The sequence below is a fragment of the Lutra lutra genome, chromosome 8, assembly GCF_902655055.1.
Source record: "Lutra lutra chromosome 8, mLutLut1.2, whole genome shotgun sequence".
Classification (NCBI taxonomy): domain Eukaryota; kingdom Metazoa; phylum Chordata; class Mammalia; order Carnivora; family Mustelidae; genus Lutra; species Lutra lutra.
This window is the reverse complement of record NC_062285.1, coordinates 13064342-13081284: the sequence shown is the minus strand read 5'-3', so window position 1 is coordinate 13081284 and position 16943 is coordinate 13064342. Positions and strand designations below refer to the sequence as shown.

Sequence of the window (16943 nt, the reverse complement as noted above, 5' to 3'; positions counted from 1 at the left end):
GGCTGGAAGCAATTTTGCCACCATGATGTTAGTTTTGAATTTGATAGATTTAGTTTAAAAAGATGTTGGGACGTGGGGAACTCTCCTAACATTAAAGATGACGGCTGCAGCTTCCCCCACTTATTCCCATTAGTGTGTCCATTGGGATTGTCTAGATGTCACAGAAACATGTTCTCTAGCAGGGGTGAGTTAAGGAGGGGCAGTGTGTCTGCTGACCAAGAGAAGAATGACCTAAGACTTTAGGAAAAAGGTCAGCAAACCGTGGTCATTCATCTCCTGCTCTTCTTGATTTGAGTCTTTTTTTTTTTTTAAAGATTTTATTTATTTATTTGACAGAGAGAGATCACAAGAAGGCAGAGAGGCAGGCGGGGGCGGGGGAAGCAGACTCCCTGCTGAGCAGAGAGCCCAATGTGGGGCTTGATCCCAGGACCCTGGGATCATGACTAGAGCCGAAGGCTGAGGCTTTAACCCACTGAGCCACCCAGGCACCCCTTGAGTCTTCTTTTTAAAATAATATTTATTTATTTTATTTGAGAAAGAGAGAGAGAGTTAGCAGGAGGGAGGTGCAAAGGGAGAGGGACAGAGAGTCCCAAGCAGACTCCACACTGAGTGTGGAGCCCAATGCAGGGTTCGATCCTATGACCTGAGCCCAAACCAAGAGTCAGTTGCTTAACTGATTGAGCCATCCAGATGCCCCAGGAGTCCTCTTTTTAAATGAGAAGCCATTTCAGGGCCAAAAGAGCCAGTAATCCTTATGACAAAGATGGAATTTTGTTCTTTTGGGGGCAAGAACTATTTTGCAGGTGACTTTTCAAATCTCACCATTTATGACATCGCTTAAACAGAGTCAGGGCGAAGTAAAGATACCGAAATGGAAATATTTATTTCCTTAAAACTATAACTTAGTTTTCCCTCTCCAACTTCAAGAAGGAACATTAGGAGGAAGGGGGGACAAGGTGACGTGAGAACTTGGACATTCACTACAAATCCTAGGGAGTGGTTGCCGAGCCTCCTGGGGCAGTTCCAGTTCATGAAACCTCACATCCCTTTTTCCACTCAGACAGGTCCTTGCCCTCACAGTGTCTCTTCCAGCCTTGCCTAAAGAGGAGAGGGAAGCAGGAACAACAGAAAGAAGCATGACAATCCAAATATCTGTAGGTTTAAAACCATAGGTAATTAACCAAATTTACCAGCAGCTCCCAGGATTTAGTTTTGTTTCTGAGATCCAATGACTTTATCCTTTGCCTTAAGACTTTTCTCTTCTAGATTTTCTCCTAGCTCTCATTAGCCTTAGCAACAGGTAAACACAATTTTTATAGGGATGGATCATTCAGTTCAACACCTACACCACTGAAAATTCAGGTTCCCCAAGTGAGTGACCTGATTAGCGATGTTCACAGGAAACCCAGCCTTGGGTAACTGGGAGCACCAGAGACCATATCTGTGCATTGTCCTAGGCAAGCTCCCCGCCAATGGATGGTGTGTAACTGACATGGTCATTTTTCTCTCGCTACTGCATGTTCTCTCTCCCCACAAGATGTTGCCCTAGCCCTCCAAGATCTTGTCCAAGAGGACAGCAAATTCAAGCTTTTTTCCTCTGGTGTATGGCCTTCACCAGAAATTCACATGAGGAATTGCTCTGTTGTTTGGAATACTAATGTGAAAAGCAATTGCAAACCGCCATGACTCATACTGTCTCTCGTCCCCATAGAAACCCCCTTCGCCGTGTTCACTGTCCAGCCACACACTCATTGAGAAGGGAGACTAGGTCACATTAACATTGTGGGACCTCTCTGCAGAGGTGAGCTTATCAGTGCCCAATGAGGTGTGATGAATGGACACGGTTGGTTTTGGCCACGTCAGCCAAAATTGGCCAAGGAAAAACTCTTACCAATAGTTCATCCCTTCTGTCTCTTTAGCAATTTTCTTCGCACAGATAATTGCATCTGTGAGGTCATCCGTGATCAAGGCTGTAAGAGAGAGGAGTAGCGTATTAGCTGAGACTGTTATTTGAGGGGAAGCCCTGATCAGGTTTTCTGCACTTTTCTCACTGCTTGTTGGAACAGGAGAGTGGGATGAACTATAAGCCATGTTCTTATTTTTGTTGAGCGTCTTCACAAATCAAAGAATTTTTTTTTTTTAAATTTGTAGAGTAGCCACATTTGGACTTCTTGAAGTTGCGGTCCTAAAGAGTTTTGGGGAATGTGTTTAGGCACAGGAGGAGAGTGTCTCCTGTGTCCTAAAGAAATACACAGGTAGGAGGACAGTACAATGTTTTTTTCTCTACTGGGGATGCTTTGGCACTTATGATCTCTTTATAGGTAAACTTGTCTGTTTAACTTTCCAGTTTGTGCATTAAAAAAAAAAAATCCATCCAAGGTGTTTTTTACATGCAAAAATGTTTATGTCAGACACATTAGTCTTTGTTAGTTTTTCTAGGGCTTTCAGACATAACAAATCTTCTGATTGCAAATGAATGCACTGGCCTGAGCATTCTTTCCTGCTTGCCCAGAAGCGGCCTCAAAACCCTCCATGCAAACATGACAGAAAAAAGCAAATAAAGTCCAACATCATTTCTGTTGCACTTCTTCAGAAGTAAATGCAAACACAGGCTTGGGGTGCAGAGTGTTTATTAGAGATCCACATCTGTGCAAGAAAGGGGACAGAGCTGGAGTGGGCAGATGGAGATGTCCAGTTGCGATGCAGGCCCATCGAAGTTGCACAAGTGATACCCAAATGGCTAAGTCTTTATTAATCCCTCTCAGTTAGTCCCTGGGTGTGGACTGCCCCGGAGGGGCACAGTATTAGATGGGGCAGTTCTCTGCAGCTAAGACAACCCCAAAGGAGTTTCCAGGGAGATAGTCTGAAAATTACACAGATGCTGTTAGAGCCAGACATCTTCCCTTTAAGGGGAATCTGGGAGGTCCATCTCTCTCTGCCCATCACCACCACCAATCAAAGACACAAAAGCCTACACTATTTGATATCATTTTTATTTATTAATTAGGCCAAGATTTTTAAAGGACAGGGTAATGCTCCAGGTTGACAAGGGTGTAAGGACAAAGGCATTCTTCAGTGCTTGCTGGTGAGAGTATAATGGGTTCAGCTTTTCAGGAAAGCAATGTAATAGTATGGGTCAAGAGCCTTCAAGTGGTTCTTAATCTTTCACCTAGTAATTTCTCTTTCTGGATCTATCTTTTCTTTTCTTTTAAGATTTTATTTATTTATTTGACAGACAGAGATCACAAGTAGGCAGAGAGGCAGGCAGAGAGAGAGAGGAGGAAGCAGGCTCCCTGCTGAGCAGAGAGCCTGATGCGGGACTCAATCCCAGGACCCTGGGATCATGACCTGAGCCAGAGGTGGAGGCTTAACCCACTGAGCCACCCAGGCATCCCTTTCTGGATCTATCTTGAGGAACGAGTTATGAATGTAGACAAAGATTTATTTATAAAGTAGTTTACTATAGCTTTGTTTATTTTACTTCCAAATGGAAAAGATCTAATTGCCTTATAAGAGGGGTGTTCACATTAATAATAATACCTTCGTAGAATGAAACAGGGTGCCATTTAAAATCAAATGTTGACGTGATTTTGTAATAGTGAAAATGCTCCTAATGTAAGGTTCTCAGTATTGTAGAAAATATCCTCCTAGGGCTACACTGTCCAATATGGTGGCCGTTCCCTACGTGGGACTATTTAAATCTAAATTAATCAATACAATCAGAACTTTTGTGCCTCAGTTGCTCTCACTCCATTTCAGATGCTTTATGAATCTTTATTGTGGCTAGTGGTTCTCATAGTGGATAGCTGGAGAACATTTCCATCAACCCAGAAAATACTATTGGACAGCACTGGTTGAGAGAGAAAATAAAAAGATAGTCATCGTTACCCGTATTTGAATGTTTAGCTCTCAATTGTGGGATAAAAAGGCTCTTATAACTTCACCGCATATTTCTGAACTTTTGACAGTAGAAATGCATTATTTTTATTTTCAGAAAACTGTAACCAAAAAAGAATAATGTCAGCCTAAACAGATCAATACAATACACAATTATTTTGTAAACTCAGTTGAAAATGGAGTTTTTTCTTGAGTATGCCAGTGTAGTTGCTAATTGGGTTGCTTTCTCAGATAAGCTTAACTAAAAGATAAAGGTAGTGATAGATTTCTTTTGAGCAAATTCATTCTAAATCTTTTTTTTAAATTTAAAACAAACTTCTATTAACCAAGAAAAAATTAACAAAAGGTATGACGACCTCTAAGGGATAACCAATTGAGACATTATGCAAATTTAGTAACATCTGATTCACAGTAAAAACCAAAGCTTTGTTAGGTTATAAGTCATTCGCCTAATTTCTAGAGAGAATAGTTAGAATAGTAATCGTTCTTACTAAGAGCCAACCTTTGTTGAAAACTTACTGTGTGTCCAGCTCCTGTTAGGTCTCTTCGTGTATTATCTCTGTTCAACCTCAAACAACTGTGTGGGTGCATGCCAAGGTCAGCCCTTTAAATGAACCTGCATTCAAACCCATGACTTAACTTCTATTGCTCTTGACTACTTCCTTCCAACTCAGACACTTAAGCAAAGAGGCCTGCTTATGGAATACTATAGATGCCAGTGAAGTTGAGAATAAAAACATAAATATTCATTTTTCGAGTAATTATTTTATTAAGAGATGATCCTAACTCAAGTGCTTGGTATCTGCTGCATGTTCAAATTACCTAGAGACACTTCATTTGGGGCGCACAAATGCTTGGTAAGTGCTGAGATACCATTTGTGTTTGAAAGTGGTTGGAGCCTGTTTCCTAGGAGAAGTGGGTCCGGTGGGCCCTCACGGGGTGGGAAAGAAACAGGTTATCCACAGTGGGGAAGACGCAGAGAGTATTCGGTTATGCCAGGACAGTAGAACGTCATGTGGAAGGCTTGCGTTGGAGGCAAGGCAGTTTGCTTGGCTGGAGATAGTGTGTACCATTGGCGAGAGGATTAGGTTCTCAGGCCCATGTGGTGGAGACCTTGTAGTTTGTCTGTTAGTCCCCCACTTTGCTGTAGCTTTTTGTAACAGTAATGAGATATCTTGAAAGTGCTAGTTGGACGTGACTTTGAATTTGCTTGGGAAAATGCGTGAAGGGAGATGGGGGCTGGGAAACGAGAACCTGATGTGCTGAGATGTGAAAACACAATGAAATCACCACAGAGGGGCAGCAGAGGGGCAGAAATGAGGCAAGAGAGCACGTATTTCTAAGGCTCCAGGCCAAGAATTGCTTCTGCTCCATTTACTTTAAATAGACAAGTCTCTACAGTCAAAGGGTTCTGTCGAACAGCAAAGCATTATTCAACCGAAGAGTTTATTCTCCCACATAAACAACAGAAAACATCAGCAATCTACACACAGAAAGAACTACGGTATTTTCAGGTAAGTTAGTTGTGCTTCAATGTCTCTCCGTCTCTCCCCACCATCCTCTTGCTTCCCACCTACTGTATCACTATCATGTCCACAATTTACATCTCCTTCCTCTCTCTGGAGTGACAAAGGCCAACTCAGATACCCAGCTGATGGGAAATAGAGAGTAATAAAAGTAGATGAGGCTAGATACAAGAGACAACAATCACCTTCCTTTTCCTTAAACATCTCTTACTTTAAAGAGGTCTGTGCTGTTGGAGGAAAATAAAGATTGATATTATATTATTATTTGTGTGTATATATGCATGTATAAAAATATTCTGCCCAAATAGTTTGGGGATGGTAGGCAGGAATTTTGGAAATAGATTTTGGCCTGGGAGTGAGATGCTATGGCTTTGGAAGATGGTCAAAAGGTGCACATGACCCGTACATGTAGGAAACTTCATGTTTCTCATAAAGAGACCATAAGGCTAACTTGTTTCCGGGTTCCCATGACAAATGTCCCTACTTCTGTAATACGTGGGACAGAATGACATTGTCCATAATTAAAGCTTCTCTGGCCTGAGGCTGAGGGAGGCCAGCTACTGAGGGGTGATTAGGATATAAAACCAACATCCTGTTTTCTATTTTAAAGCTGTCTCTAAAAATCTCATGCTCTTTATGATGAGAAAGCAGATAGGAGTGTTTGTTCACCTCTAACCATGAACCGTCCAACATTTTAATTTTCTAGAATTCAAGATTGCCTTGCAGATATAGGTTGGCCCGAGACTTCCGTATTCGAAACTAAATTGAACAATATTAAATTAGTCAACTGCATGTAAAGTCAAGCACGGCCATGATGGAGAAACAGATTTTCTCTCCTGCTGTAAACAACTAGGAAACTAGACAAAATACATGGGCACATTATCTTCAGATATTAGGCAAAAGACAAGGCAGGATCATGACCCTTGAGAGATAGAGACCGAAGGAGAAGACTCTTATGATCACCATGACTTCCTGCCCAGAGGCACTTGCTAGACCAGAAAGGTAAAACCCAGGCAGGAGATGGCAGTTTAAGTGGAGGAGACAGAGATAAGAGGCGAAGGCAGCTGCAATTTGTGAGGAAAAGTATCTGAAGGTTGGTGGCCACCCAGAAGAAGAACACCAGAAATCGGCGTAGGGATTCCACTGAACCTTTGGCCAAAGGCTTAAACTGGATTTGCAAAGGGTGAGACTCCACGAAGCTAGCTAGAAAACAATTACCAGAGACCCCTACAGTTACAGAGCTTACACAGGGCTGGGAGACATTTGATTTCTGACTAGTCAGAAGGGAGAGACATTGGTGAACCCCTGGACATTCAAAAGACGCTAGAATAGGCATGAGTTGTTGGTAGCACTAAATTAACCCCACCATAAACATGACTCTCAAACTTCCCTACCACAATTTTTTTTTAAAGATTTTATTTATTTGACAGAGAGAGAGAGAGAGAGAGAGGGAATGAATGAGAGCATCAGAGGGAGAAGTAGACTCCCCACCAAGCAGGGAGCCTGATGCAGGACTTGATCCCAGGACTCTAGGATCATGACCTGAACTGAAGGCAGTGGCTTAACCAACTGAGCCACCCAGGTGCCCCTCCCTACCACAACTTAAAAGCAAGTCTTTTTTTTTTTTTTAATAATTTTTTTTTAATTTTTTATAAACATATATTTTTATCCCCAGGGGTACAGGTCTGCGAATCGCCAGGTTTACACACTTCACAGCACTCACCATAGCACATACCCTCCCCAATATCCATAACCCCACCCCCTCTCCCAACCCCCTCCCCCCATCAACCCTCAGTTTGTTTTGTGAGATTAAGAGTCACTTATGGTTTGTCTCCCTCCCAATCCCATCTTGTTACATTTACTCTTCTCCTACCCCCTCAACCCCCCATGTTGCATCTCCTCTCCCTCATATCAGGGAGATCATATGATAGTTGTCTTTCTCCGATTGACTTGTTTCGCTAAGCATGATACCCTCTAGTTCCATCCACGTCATCGCAAATGGCAAGATTTCATTTCTTTTGATGGCTGCATAGTATTCCATTGTGTATATATACCACATCTTCTTTATCCATTCGTCTGTAGATGGACATTTAGGTTCTTTCCATAGTTTGTCTATTGTAGACATTGCTGCTATAAACATTCGGGTGCACGTGCTCCTTCGGATCACTACGTTTGTATCTTTAGGGTAAATACCCAGCAGTGCAATTGCAGGGTCATAGGGTAGTTCTATTTTCAACATTTTGAGGAACCTCCATGCTATTTTCCAGAGTGGTTGCACCAGCTTGCATTCCCACCAACAGTGTAGGAGGGTTCCCCTTTCTCCGCATCCTCGCCAGCATCTGTCATTTCCTGACTTGTTAATTTTAGCCATTCTGACTGGTGTGAGGTGATATCTCATGGTGGTTTTGATTTGTATTTCCCTGATGCCGAGTGATATGGAGCACTTTTTCATGTGTCTGTTGGCCATCTGGATGTCTTCTTTGCAGAAATGTCTGTTCATGTCCTCTGCCCATTTCTTGATTGGATTATTTGTTCTTTGGGTGTTGAGTTTGCTAAGTTCTTTATAGATTTTGGACACTAGCCCTTTATCTGATATGTCATTTGTAAATATCTTCTCCCATTCTGTCAGTTGTCTTTTGGTTTTGTTAACTGTTTCCTTTGCTGTGCAAAAGCTTTTGATCTTGATAAAATCCCAAAAGTTCATTTTTGCCCTTGCTTCCCTTGCCTTTGGTGATGTTCCTAGGAAGATGTTGCTGCGGCTGAGGTCGAAGAGGTTGGTGCCTTAAAAGCAAGTCTTAAAAGCGTCAGGCTGATCAGAATTAACTACTTGCCAAGATGAAATCCAACACTCCTTAAAGGAAGAAAACATAATCCAGACACTTAAAAATGTAACATATACTATCTTTAGGATCCAACAAAATGTTATTATATGTGCAAAGAGGCATAACAATGTGACCCATAACCAGGGAAAAGATCAGTCAATGTTAAGACCCAGAAATGATACAGTTGATTGAATTACCAGGCAGGGAATTTAAGACAATTTATAAATATGTTTATTTATATCAAGGACTTAAAAACATGAATAAAATAAGGGAAATGAAAGCTATAAAGCAATGACCTTGCACAAAAATATATAATCTCTGAAATAAAACATTCAATGAATGAATTTAATAGATTAAGCACTTTGGAAAAAAGATAGAGAACTTGAAGATATAGCAATGGAAACTATTGAAAGTAAAACACACAAAGGGAAAAAGATGGGAAAAATGAAGAGCCTCAGTGACCTGAGGGACAACATCAAATGATCTGATACATACATCATTAAAGTTTTAGAAGGAGAAGAAATGAAAGCTATGAACTCAGGGATCCAAATTGTTAATGAACATCAAGTAAGATAAACACACACAAAAAAAACACACATCTTCTCTTTGAAGACTATACTGTATTCTATTTCTCTCTAGTTTTCTGAAATTTCATGAGGATGTGCCTTAATGTGAATCTATGTTAATCAACATAGATTATGTGATGGGCCTTATAAATAGGAAACAGATGCCCTTAAGTTCTGGAAATGTTTTTTAAAGATTTCATTCTATCTACTGTTTCTCCTCTATCCTGCTGAAACGTGTTATACAGATTCATTTATTTTTCATATCCTTATTTCTCCTATTTTCCATCTATCTCTTTCTTTTTTATTCTGTTTTTAGAGAGATTTCCTCAATCTTATCTTCCAACTTATATATTGAGTTTTTTGTGTGTCTGAAGTCATACTTTGAATTTCCAGGAGCTCTTCTCCAAATATTTCTTCCTTATAAAGTATCCTTTTCTTGTTTCATTGATAAGACATGTTATCTATCTGAAGATATCATTGATACTTCCCTTTTTCATTTGAAATTTTCATTTCCCTGTATAATCTCTGCTTTCAAAACAGTTATTTTTATCTCATATTGTTTTTTGTTTTGTTTTGTCTCACCCCTGCATGTGAATGATGTGTCTATGGAGTCTGGCGATTCTTGGTTATCTGCACCCATTTAAGAAAGAGAGACTTAAAAACTGATTTGTAGATGTTCTATACACAGACATGGGGATTTTCAACTGTGTATCTTCCTATAAGGAAGTCTGGCTAGTTTTGTTCATGGAGAGCTCCTACTCAGAATCTTTAGTTATTTCCTTTTCATCTCTCTGAATTCTCCTGGACAGATCTTCTCTTCTGGAGAGGATAGCCTGCTGCTGTCTGTCATTCTAGGATCTAAGTGGAGGAAAATTGTTGGGACTATGGTAACTTTAATTTAATCTCCTGTGTCTTCAGTATGAAACTGTCACATTCACAGGTTATTGAGGTCCCTCAGTTGACTTTCTACTCACTTGTCCAAAAAGGAAAGCTCCAGTGTTCTGCCAGAATTGGGGAGGAACAGTGAGTAGCTGAATGGAGTCAGGAAGGGAAACGGATGGCCTAGCTTCTCCTTAATTGGGCTTCTCATTGATTCTCCTATTTTCTACCTACTTTCATTCCAGTTTCAAGAATTAGCTGGTCCTGCTGATTTCTGAGCCCTTTTAGGATTCTATGGTTGCTTCTTGTCTTTCCTACTGTCAGTTTAGGTCTCAGATTTCTCTAATTACTAAATTAGCCAGCCTTTGTCCTCCTGCTTTTCAACTTCTAAAAATGTTCATGTCCAAGTGCTATATTGAATTGAAGACTCCATTGGCAAACTTTTGGGGAATGCTTGAACTTGACCATGGATGGGGAGGGGTTTAAAAGTCATATCTGTAGGAAGGTGAAGATACTGAATGTTTTAGCCCAGAAGAAATTAAAGATAAGAAATATCTACTAGTTATTTTCAAACATTTTAACAAGTTTCTGCATATAGAATGGAGCAAATTTGTTTTAAATAAACCCAGAAGGAAAAACTAGAATTAACGGAAGAAAGCTAGAAAGAGGTGGATTTTAGCCCAACAGAAAAATGTTCTAAATTAGGAATTGATTGACAATTGTATGATTTGCTTCAGGAGTTAGTGACCATACTCTTGTAATGTAGGTGTAGGGACAATTTACTGGAAAATTGACATATTGTTCAATCATTCATACATTCAAACATATGTACTGATTATCCTGCTTGTGTCAAAGAGGAATTAAAAGTTTATTTCCTGCTCCTAAGGAGTTTGCCACAGAATATCTTATAACTCCTTATCTTCAACCTTGCTCCTAATTCCTTCCATTCATTTATTTAATGAATATCTATTGAATGCCAAAACTCTGGACAGGCACCCCTCTGGGCATTGATAATATATCAGTGAACAAAACAGATAAAATCCTTGCCCTCCTCGTGGTGCTCACATTGTAGAGAGAGGGCAGGACCTGTTGAATATCTCTTGTCTGTTCATCCCATCAGCCATGACCATCATTCAGGTCTTTCTATCTCTCACCTCAACCTTTGCAATGGCAATATCTCATACCCTGTTTGCAGATTAATCCTTCTGGAACAATTCTTAATCAACTGACCTCTCCCTATTGCAAGCAGAAATCGGTACATACATCTTACCTGGCTTCCCAGGCCCTTCATAATCAGGTAGTAATCAACCGTTCCAACCCTGGGTCCTATTATTTGTCTTAACATCCCCTTTGTTCCAGATAACACAAATGTCTCACATCTCCCTGTGTGTGCCCCATATCCTCTCCCCACATGCACCTTTTGGCTTCTTTTGTTCCCTTTACCTGGAATGACTCTTCTCTCCCTCTGAATGTCCAAATTTTACCTATCTTCCAAGCCTTAGATTAAATATCATTGTGTCTACAAGACTTTCCATGATTTTATCAATGAGGTCTTTGTCCTCTGAAGTCCACAGCACTCAACCCACACCTGTTTATAGTCCTTTAACTTCCTAAAGCATATGTTCTCTTTCCCAATACCAGAATTTATGTCTGATGCTTTCCATCAGCCTTTTCTGTGCACACATATATTTCTTAAATGATTGAAGTAGAAGCCTTAAAAGTGAATTCTAGCTTAATTTATACTGTTTACAAAATGTAAAGTGTATTTATTTGTCTTGTTCTGTACAAAGAAGCATCAATACATGCTTTCAATAAATTGCTTTACAGAAGGCAGTTGGCAAACAGTTTTCTCCTTCTTATTGAACATACATAATGTCTCTATGCATGAAAGGGTAATAAGATAATTTTTCCACCCCTCCATTTTCATGGTTGGTTCACAAAAACCATCCTAGAAGAAGTAAGTCATCTCTGGGCAAGTAGGCCACAGGACAGTAAGTGTCACCCCAGGAAACTGTTGAATAATTTATTGGCATGGCATAGACCTACTTGCACATCTACTCCAAGATTTTGTCAAAGCAGAAAATGGGTAGATAGTTCATTATACAGCTTTCTTGCTTTTATCCCTAAGGACATTATTTTTTTATACTTTCTGATTGTTTCTGTCTTTTTATTAGCATATGTAGATCATTCATATTTAAAATGATTATTGATATTGTTGATTAATATCTGCCATATTTGTAAATGTTTTCTATTCATTGTGCTTGTTCTTTGTCTTCCAATCTTCCTTTTTTGTGTGTATTTTTTGTTTTGTTTTTGCCTTCTGTGGTTTTAATTCTGAAAAATTTTCTCATTCAGATGAAGTGTAGAAATCTTAGTTTCATTAAGCCCATTTTGCCATCCCCTTTCTAGTATAACTGTCTTAACTATTTCCTCTATATACACTGAGAACTACATTAGAAAATATAATTTATTTCTTACAATCAAATATAATTTAGAAAATTCAAGAAAAGCAAAGTCCATTGTATTTACTCATTTTTACTTCCATACTTCTTCTTTTGACATGTTGTAAGATTCATTGTTTTTTTTTAATCCTTAATTTTATTTTATTTTATTTCTTTTTTCTTTTTTTTTTTCTTTTATAAACATATATTTTTATCCCCAGGGGTACAGGTCTGCAAATCGCCAGGTTTACACACTTCACAGCACTCACCATAGCACATACCCTCCCCAATATCCATAACCCCACCCCCCCTCTCCCAACCCCCCTCCCCCCATCAACCCTCAGTTTGTTTTGTGAGATTAAGAGTCACTTATGGTTTGTCTCCCTCCCAATTCCATCTTGTTTCATTTACGCTTCTCCTATCCCCTTAACCCCCCATGTTGCATCTCCTCTCCCTCATATCAGGGAGATCATATGATAGTTGTCTTTCTCCGATTGACTTATTTCGCTAAGCATGATACCCTCTAGTTCCATCCACGTCGTCGCAAATGGCAAGATTTCATTTCTTTTGATGGCTGCATAGTATTCCATTGTGTATATATACCACATTAACACAGGCAGCAACCTCTTCGACCTCAGCCGCAGATTCATTGTTTTATAATTTATTTTCTGCCTCAAGAATTTACTCTAGTGATTGTTTTTGGCAGATCCGTGAAAACTTCTCTTAGTTTTCCTTCATCTGAAAATGTCTTGATCTCTTCATCATTCCTGATGAATATTTTTACTGTACATAAAATTCTGGATTAATAATTTCTTTTAACTCTTGTGGAATAGTTTGCTGTTTTTTTCTCACGCTGTGGTTTCTAGTGAGAAATCTATTTTTCAAATGATTTTTCATCTGTAGGTGAGATTAGGCAAGATGTTTCTTTCCATGCAGTTTTTTTTAATTTAATTTTTTTTCAGTGTTCCAAAATTCAGTTTATGCACCACACCCAGTGCTCCATGCAACACGTGCCCTCCATAATACCCACCACCAGGCTCACTGCCCTCTGCCCCGACTCCCTTCCCTCCCAAACCCTCGGTTTGTTTCTCAGAGTCCACAGTCTCCTGATGACATTACTAAAAAAAAAAAATGAAAGTGTACCTGAGCAGGCCACATGACAGTGGTTCTTCTCTTGTAGCTTAGCACGTCTGCACCATGTGAAACTGTTTATCTGAAAAATGCCATAGTCGATGCTTCCATCCTCCAGCTCGGTCTGAGCTGTTGTGTTGTAGTGGCTCTCGTAGTATGCCATGCAGATCCCTAGACAGGGAAAACCCAGAAATGCCAATAAAAGAAATGCACTTTTGTTCTCCAAGTCTGCTCTTAGAGGAGAGCTCCTACACATGTTACCATAATGCTGTGGTCCCAACAGAACTTGGGGAGGGACAGGGCAAGTAGCACACCCATGGGGCACTTCCAAAGTGGCACACCTAGTCAGTGGCTGCACCCGGACTAGGTCGGAAGTCAGGTCTGCCCTTACCATGCCAGCAAGGGAGGCATTGTTTTCTCCTTCCCTTGCTGGTGTTATTTGTGGAGGACTCCAGGAGTGAGGACATGAGGGGTAGGGAGGAGGAGAGGTGCCCCAGGGAGCATAATTTGAGAATATGTGGATAGCTAGTAGGAGTCCCTGGGAAGGGTAGGTAGAGCATGGAACAGCTGGGGACAAGGCAAAGCTGGGGGTTTGGAGACACTCGGCGTCTCATCAGGGACACCAAATGTAGGAAAAGAACAGGAAGAAAGAAATCTCACAGTTTCCAAGGCTAAAGCCCTGGTAATTGTCCAGGCCAGCCCTCGAAAATATTTTTGCCAGTTTACAGCGAGTGTAGACTTTGGGCTCAGTGGCCGTGACCAGGCAGCCAATCAGGGCTAAGATGCCAGCAGCCTTCATCCCCAAGTCTGTTGGAGGCAGAACCTGTCAAAGATCAGGAAAACAGGTCAAACAACCTTGCTTTTTCCTGAGTCCTGAGATTAAGTCTATTGCTATTGAGAACTTAAAAATTTGTCATGGTTGTGGGTGGCCCTGCTGAGAGGTTTTCTGTTAACTTAATTTTGTTTTATTTACGTTTTATTTTAATTTTTAAATCTTAAAAGCTGTTTTATTGCTATAATACATTAGTGTCAGATGTACAACATGGTAATTTGACAAGTCCTAAGTTTATATCTTACGCCATGTTCACCACAAGTGCAGCTACTGTCTGTCACTCCATGCTATTACAGTATCATTGACTATAGTCCCTCTGCTATGTCTTTTATTCCTGTGACTTATTCATCCCTTACCTGGAAGCCCGTGTCTCCCTCTCCCCTTCACCCATTTTGCCCATCCCTCCGCTTCCTGTTTTTTTTTAACCACTCAGAACCAGCATGAGGGAAAACAAAGTACAGGAATATACAGTATAAAGAAGAATGAGTGCCTGTGGTCACTGTCAAGTAAATGCTATTATGTTCCCTGGGTCAGGTGAGCAAAGAAATGAACCTCCTTTATTGATGTCCAGTTAGAAACCACAGGGGGGTGATATATCTCCTGAATTCCCATTTTAATTATATTATAATTATACTCTCTTAGAGTACACTCTAAGAACAAGGTTGAGTATTCAGAAAGGTGAGAGGAAGAATCATTATGGGACACGTATTTACCTTATTGCTTAGTTACTTTAAAGACCCCATAATGATTCTTCCTCTCATGCCGTTGCTACCAAAGAGGCAGATTCCTGGTCCCAGAGACCCTGTATGAAAGGAATATTCCTCTACTTACTCAATCAGTGATTGGCAGCTCACATGAGCTTCCTGCACCCCATGAAGCCATTTCTGATTCTGATAAGACACAAGTGATCTGTCTTCAACCAGGAATCTTTCTTCAGAGCCTTAGAGAGAGAAGAATTCTTAACTCTTGTTCCCTACTACCTAGAGATTCTAGAATCCTGTTTCTTGGGACTTGGGTGATAACTACGTTCTGGGCCTTCCTTACCTCTCTCTCTCTTTTTTTTTAATCATCCTCCCCAACAGCCCTCCTCACTATACAACTCCACTAGAGCCTCCCATCCAAACACAAGCTTCTTTCTTGGGCAACTGTCTCCAAACAAGTTTGGAGATCCCACCAATATTGAGCACGTACCCCTTGTAGGTATATATCAGATTATGAATCACATTCATGTTCTATACTAATGTTACATAAATTATAAACATACATGAAACCAAGATTTGAAAAAGGATGAGATAGAGGTGAAATTAACATTTAAAAATTATACTAATAGCACAAAATGTCTTGTTATAATTTGTTATTAATAAAATATCTTAGGTCAGCAACACAACTCAAGATGTAGGAAAGATGGTCAACATCTTTCATCATTAGAGAAATATAAACTGAAACCAAAATGAAATATCACTCACACCTCTTAGAATAACTCAAATCAGGGGCACCTGGGTGGCTCAGTGGGTTAAGCCTCTGCCTTTGGCTCAGGTCATGATCACAGGGTCCTGGGCTCAAGCCCACATCAGGCTCTCTGCTCCTGCTTTCCCCTCTCTCTCTGCCTGCCTCTCTGCCTACTTATGATTTCTCTTTCTGTCAAATAAAGAAATAAATAATCTTAGAAAAAAAAAAGAATAACTTAGATCAATCAATCAAACAGACAGTACGAAATAATGAGGAAGCTGTAGATCAGTGAGGAGCCTCATTCATCCGTGGCGGAAAGCAAAACTGTGTAGTCACTTTGGAAAACAGTTTGGCAGGTCTGGCTAAATTAAGCATAGACGTTCCAATCACATCAACAATCACACATCAGTATTTATCTAAGTGAACTGGAAATTTCTGTTCTCATGAAAAGTTAACCTACAACAACTACTCATAATCATGGAACGCTGGAGACAACCAGATGTCCTTCAACAGGAGAAACCATAAAAAACTTGGCATATCCAAAAAGAAAACAAAAACAAAAACAAAAAAAACCCACAAAAACCAAAAAAACTTGGTATATCCATTCAGTGGAATACTACTCAGCAATAAAAGGAACAAGCTACCAATTTCCACAACATGGATGAATCTCAAGCTCATTTTGCTTAATAAAAGAAACAACACAAAAGACTTTGTATTATAGGATTTCATTTATGTGACCTTATGAAACAAGTAGAAACTATGGGATTAAAAACAGATTAGTGTTTGCCAAGGATTAAAGGTGGGGTTGACTACAGAGAGGATGAACAAGGGAAATTTTACATCAATGAAACCAGTCTCTATGGTGCTGGAGTATCTGATACACAATTCTGTGATTTTGTCAAAACCCACTGAATTGTGCGCCACATGAACTTTGTTGTATACAAATTTAAAAAAATCAACCAGGATGTTGGGCGATCTCAGGATGTAATGCAGACTGACAAATTTAACTGTATTCTAAATGTGGGAGATAATCTCATTGAAGGGGATGGGAAAACAGTTGCTGATCGAGCTAATTTTGGAAAACACTGTTTTCACTGGATATTTCCGTCTAAGGACAAAAAGATGTGTATATATCAACACTGTACTGTCATTAGTAAATTAGGTTCTCAGAGGGGCAAAAGTTAGCAATTCTAAACTATTTTACTCATATACTAGGATTAAACAAGTGAGTAAGTAAATTATGGACAATGGGAGCCAGATTTTACACTGTCAGGAAGAAGTTACAAATGAAGAAGAAATCGAGAATGAATCCTGTTGTGCTGGATTAGAGGCAGAGATTATCTATCTATCATCTATCTATCTATCTATCATCTATCTTCAGATAGACCCACACATGCATA

General features: G+C 39.9%; 1 protein-coding gene across 1 annotated transcript; it reads right to left on the bottom strand.

The window, feature by feature from the left end:
• Positions 1–870: 870 nt before the first annotated feature.
• On the bottom strand, positions 871–15062 carry LOC125107447 (lysozyme-like protein 1). Its single transcript, XM_047742563.1, has 5 exons — positions 14926–15062; positions 13923–14085; positions 13275–13433; positions 1892–1970; positions 871–1098 (listed from the first exon to the last, which is right to left on the bottom strand). The coding sequence occupies exons 2-5, from the start codon at positions 14059–14061 to the stop codon at positions 1029–1031; spliced, it is 447 nt and encodes a 148-aa protein (XP_047598519.1). The 5' UTR covers positions 14062–14085; positions 14926–15062; the 3' UTR covers positions 871–1028.
• Positions 15063–16943: the final 1881 nt, after the last annotated feature.

Excerpts from the sequence above, each read along its gene's own strand:
- LOC125107447 (XM_047742563.1), bottom strand. The coding sequence starts at position 14,061 with ATGAAGGCTGCTGGCATCTTAGCCCTGATTGGCTGCCTGGTCACGGCC. Across the intron at positions 1,971-13,274 it reads CTGTCATGTGGCCTGCTCAG|CCTTGATCACGGATGACCTC; the intron begins GTACACTTTCAT and ends TCTCTCTTACAG. Across the intron at positions 1,099-1,891 it reads ACAGAAGGGATGAACTATTG|GCAAGGCTGGAAGAGACACT; the intron begins GTAAGAGTTTTT and ends TCTCCTCTTTAG.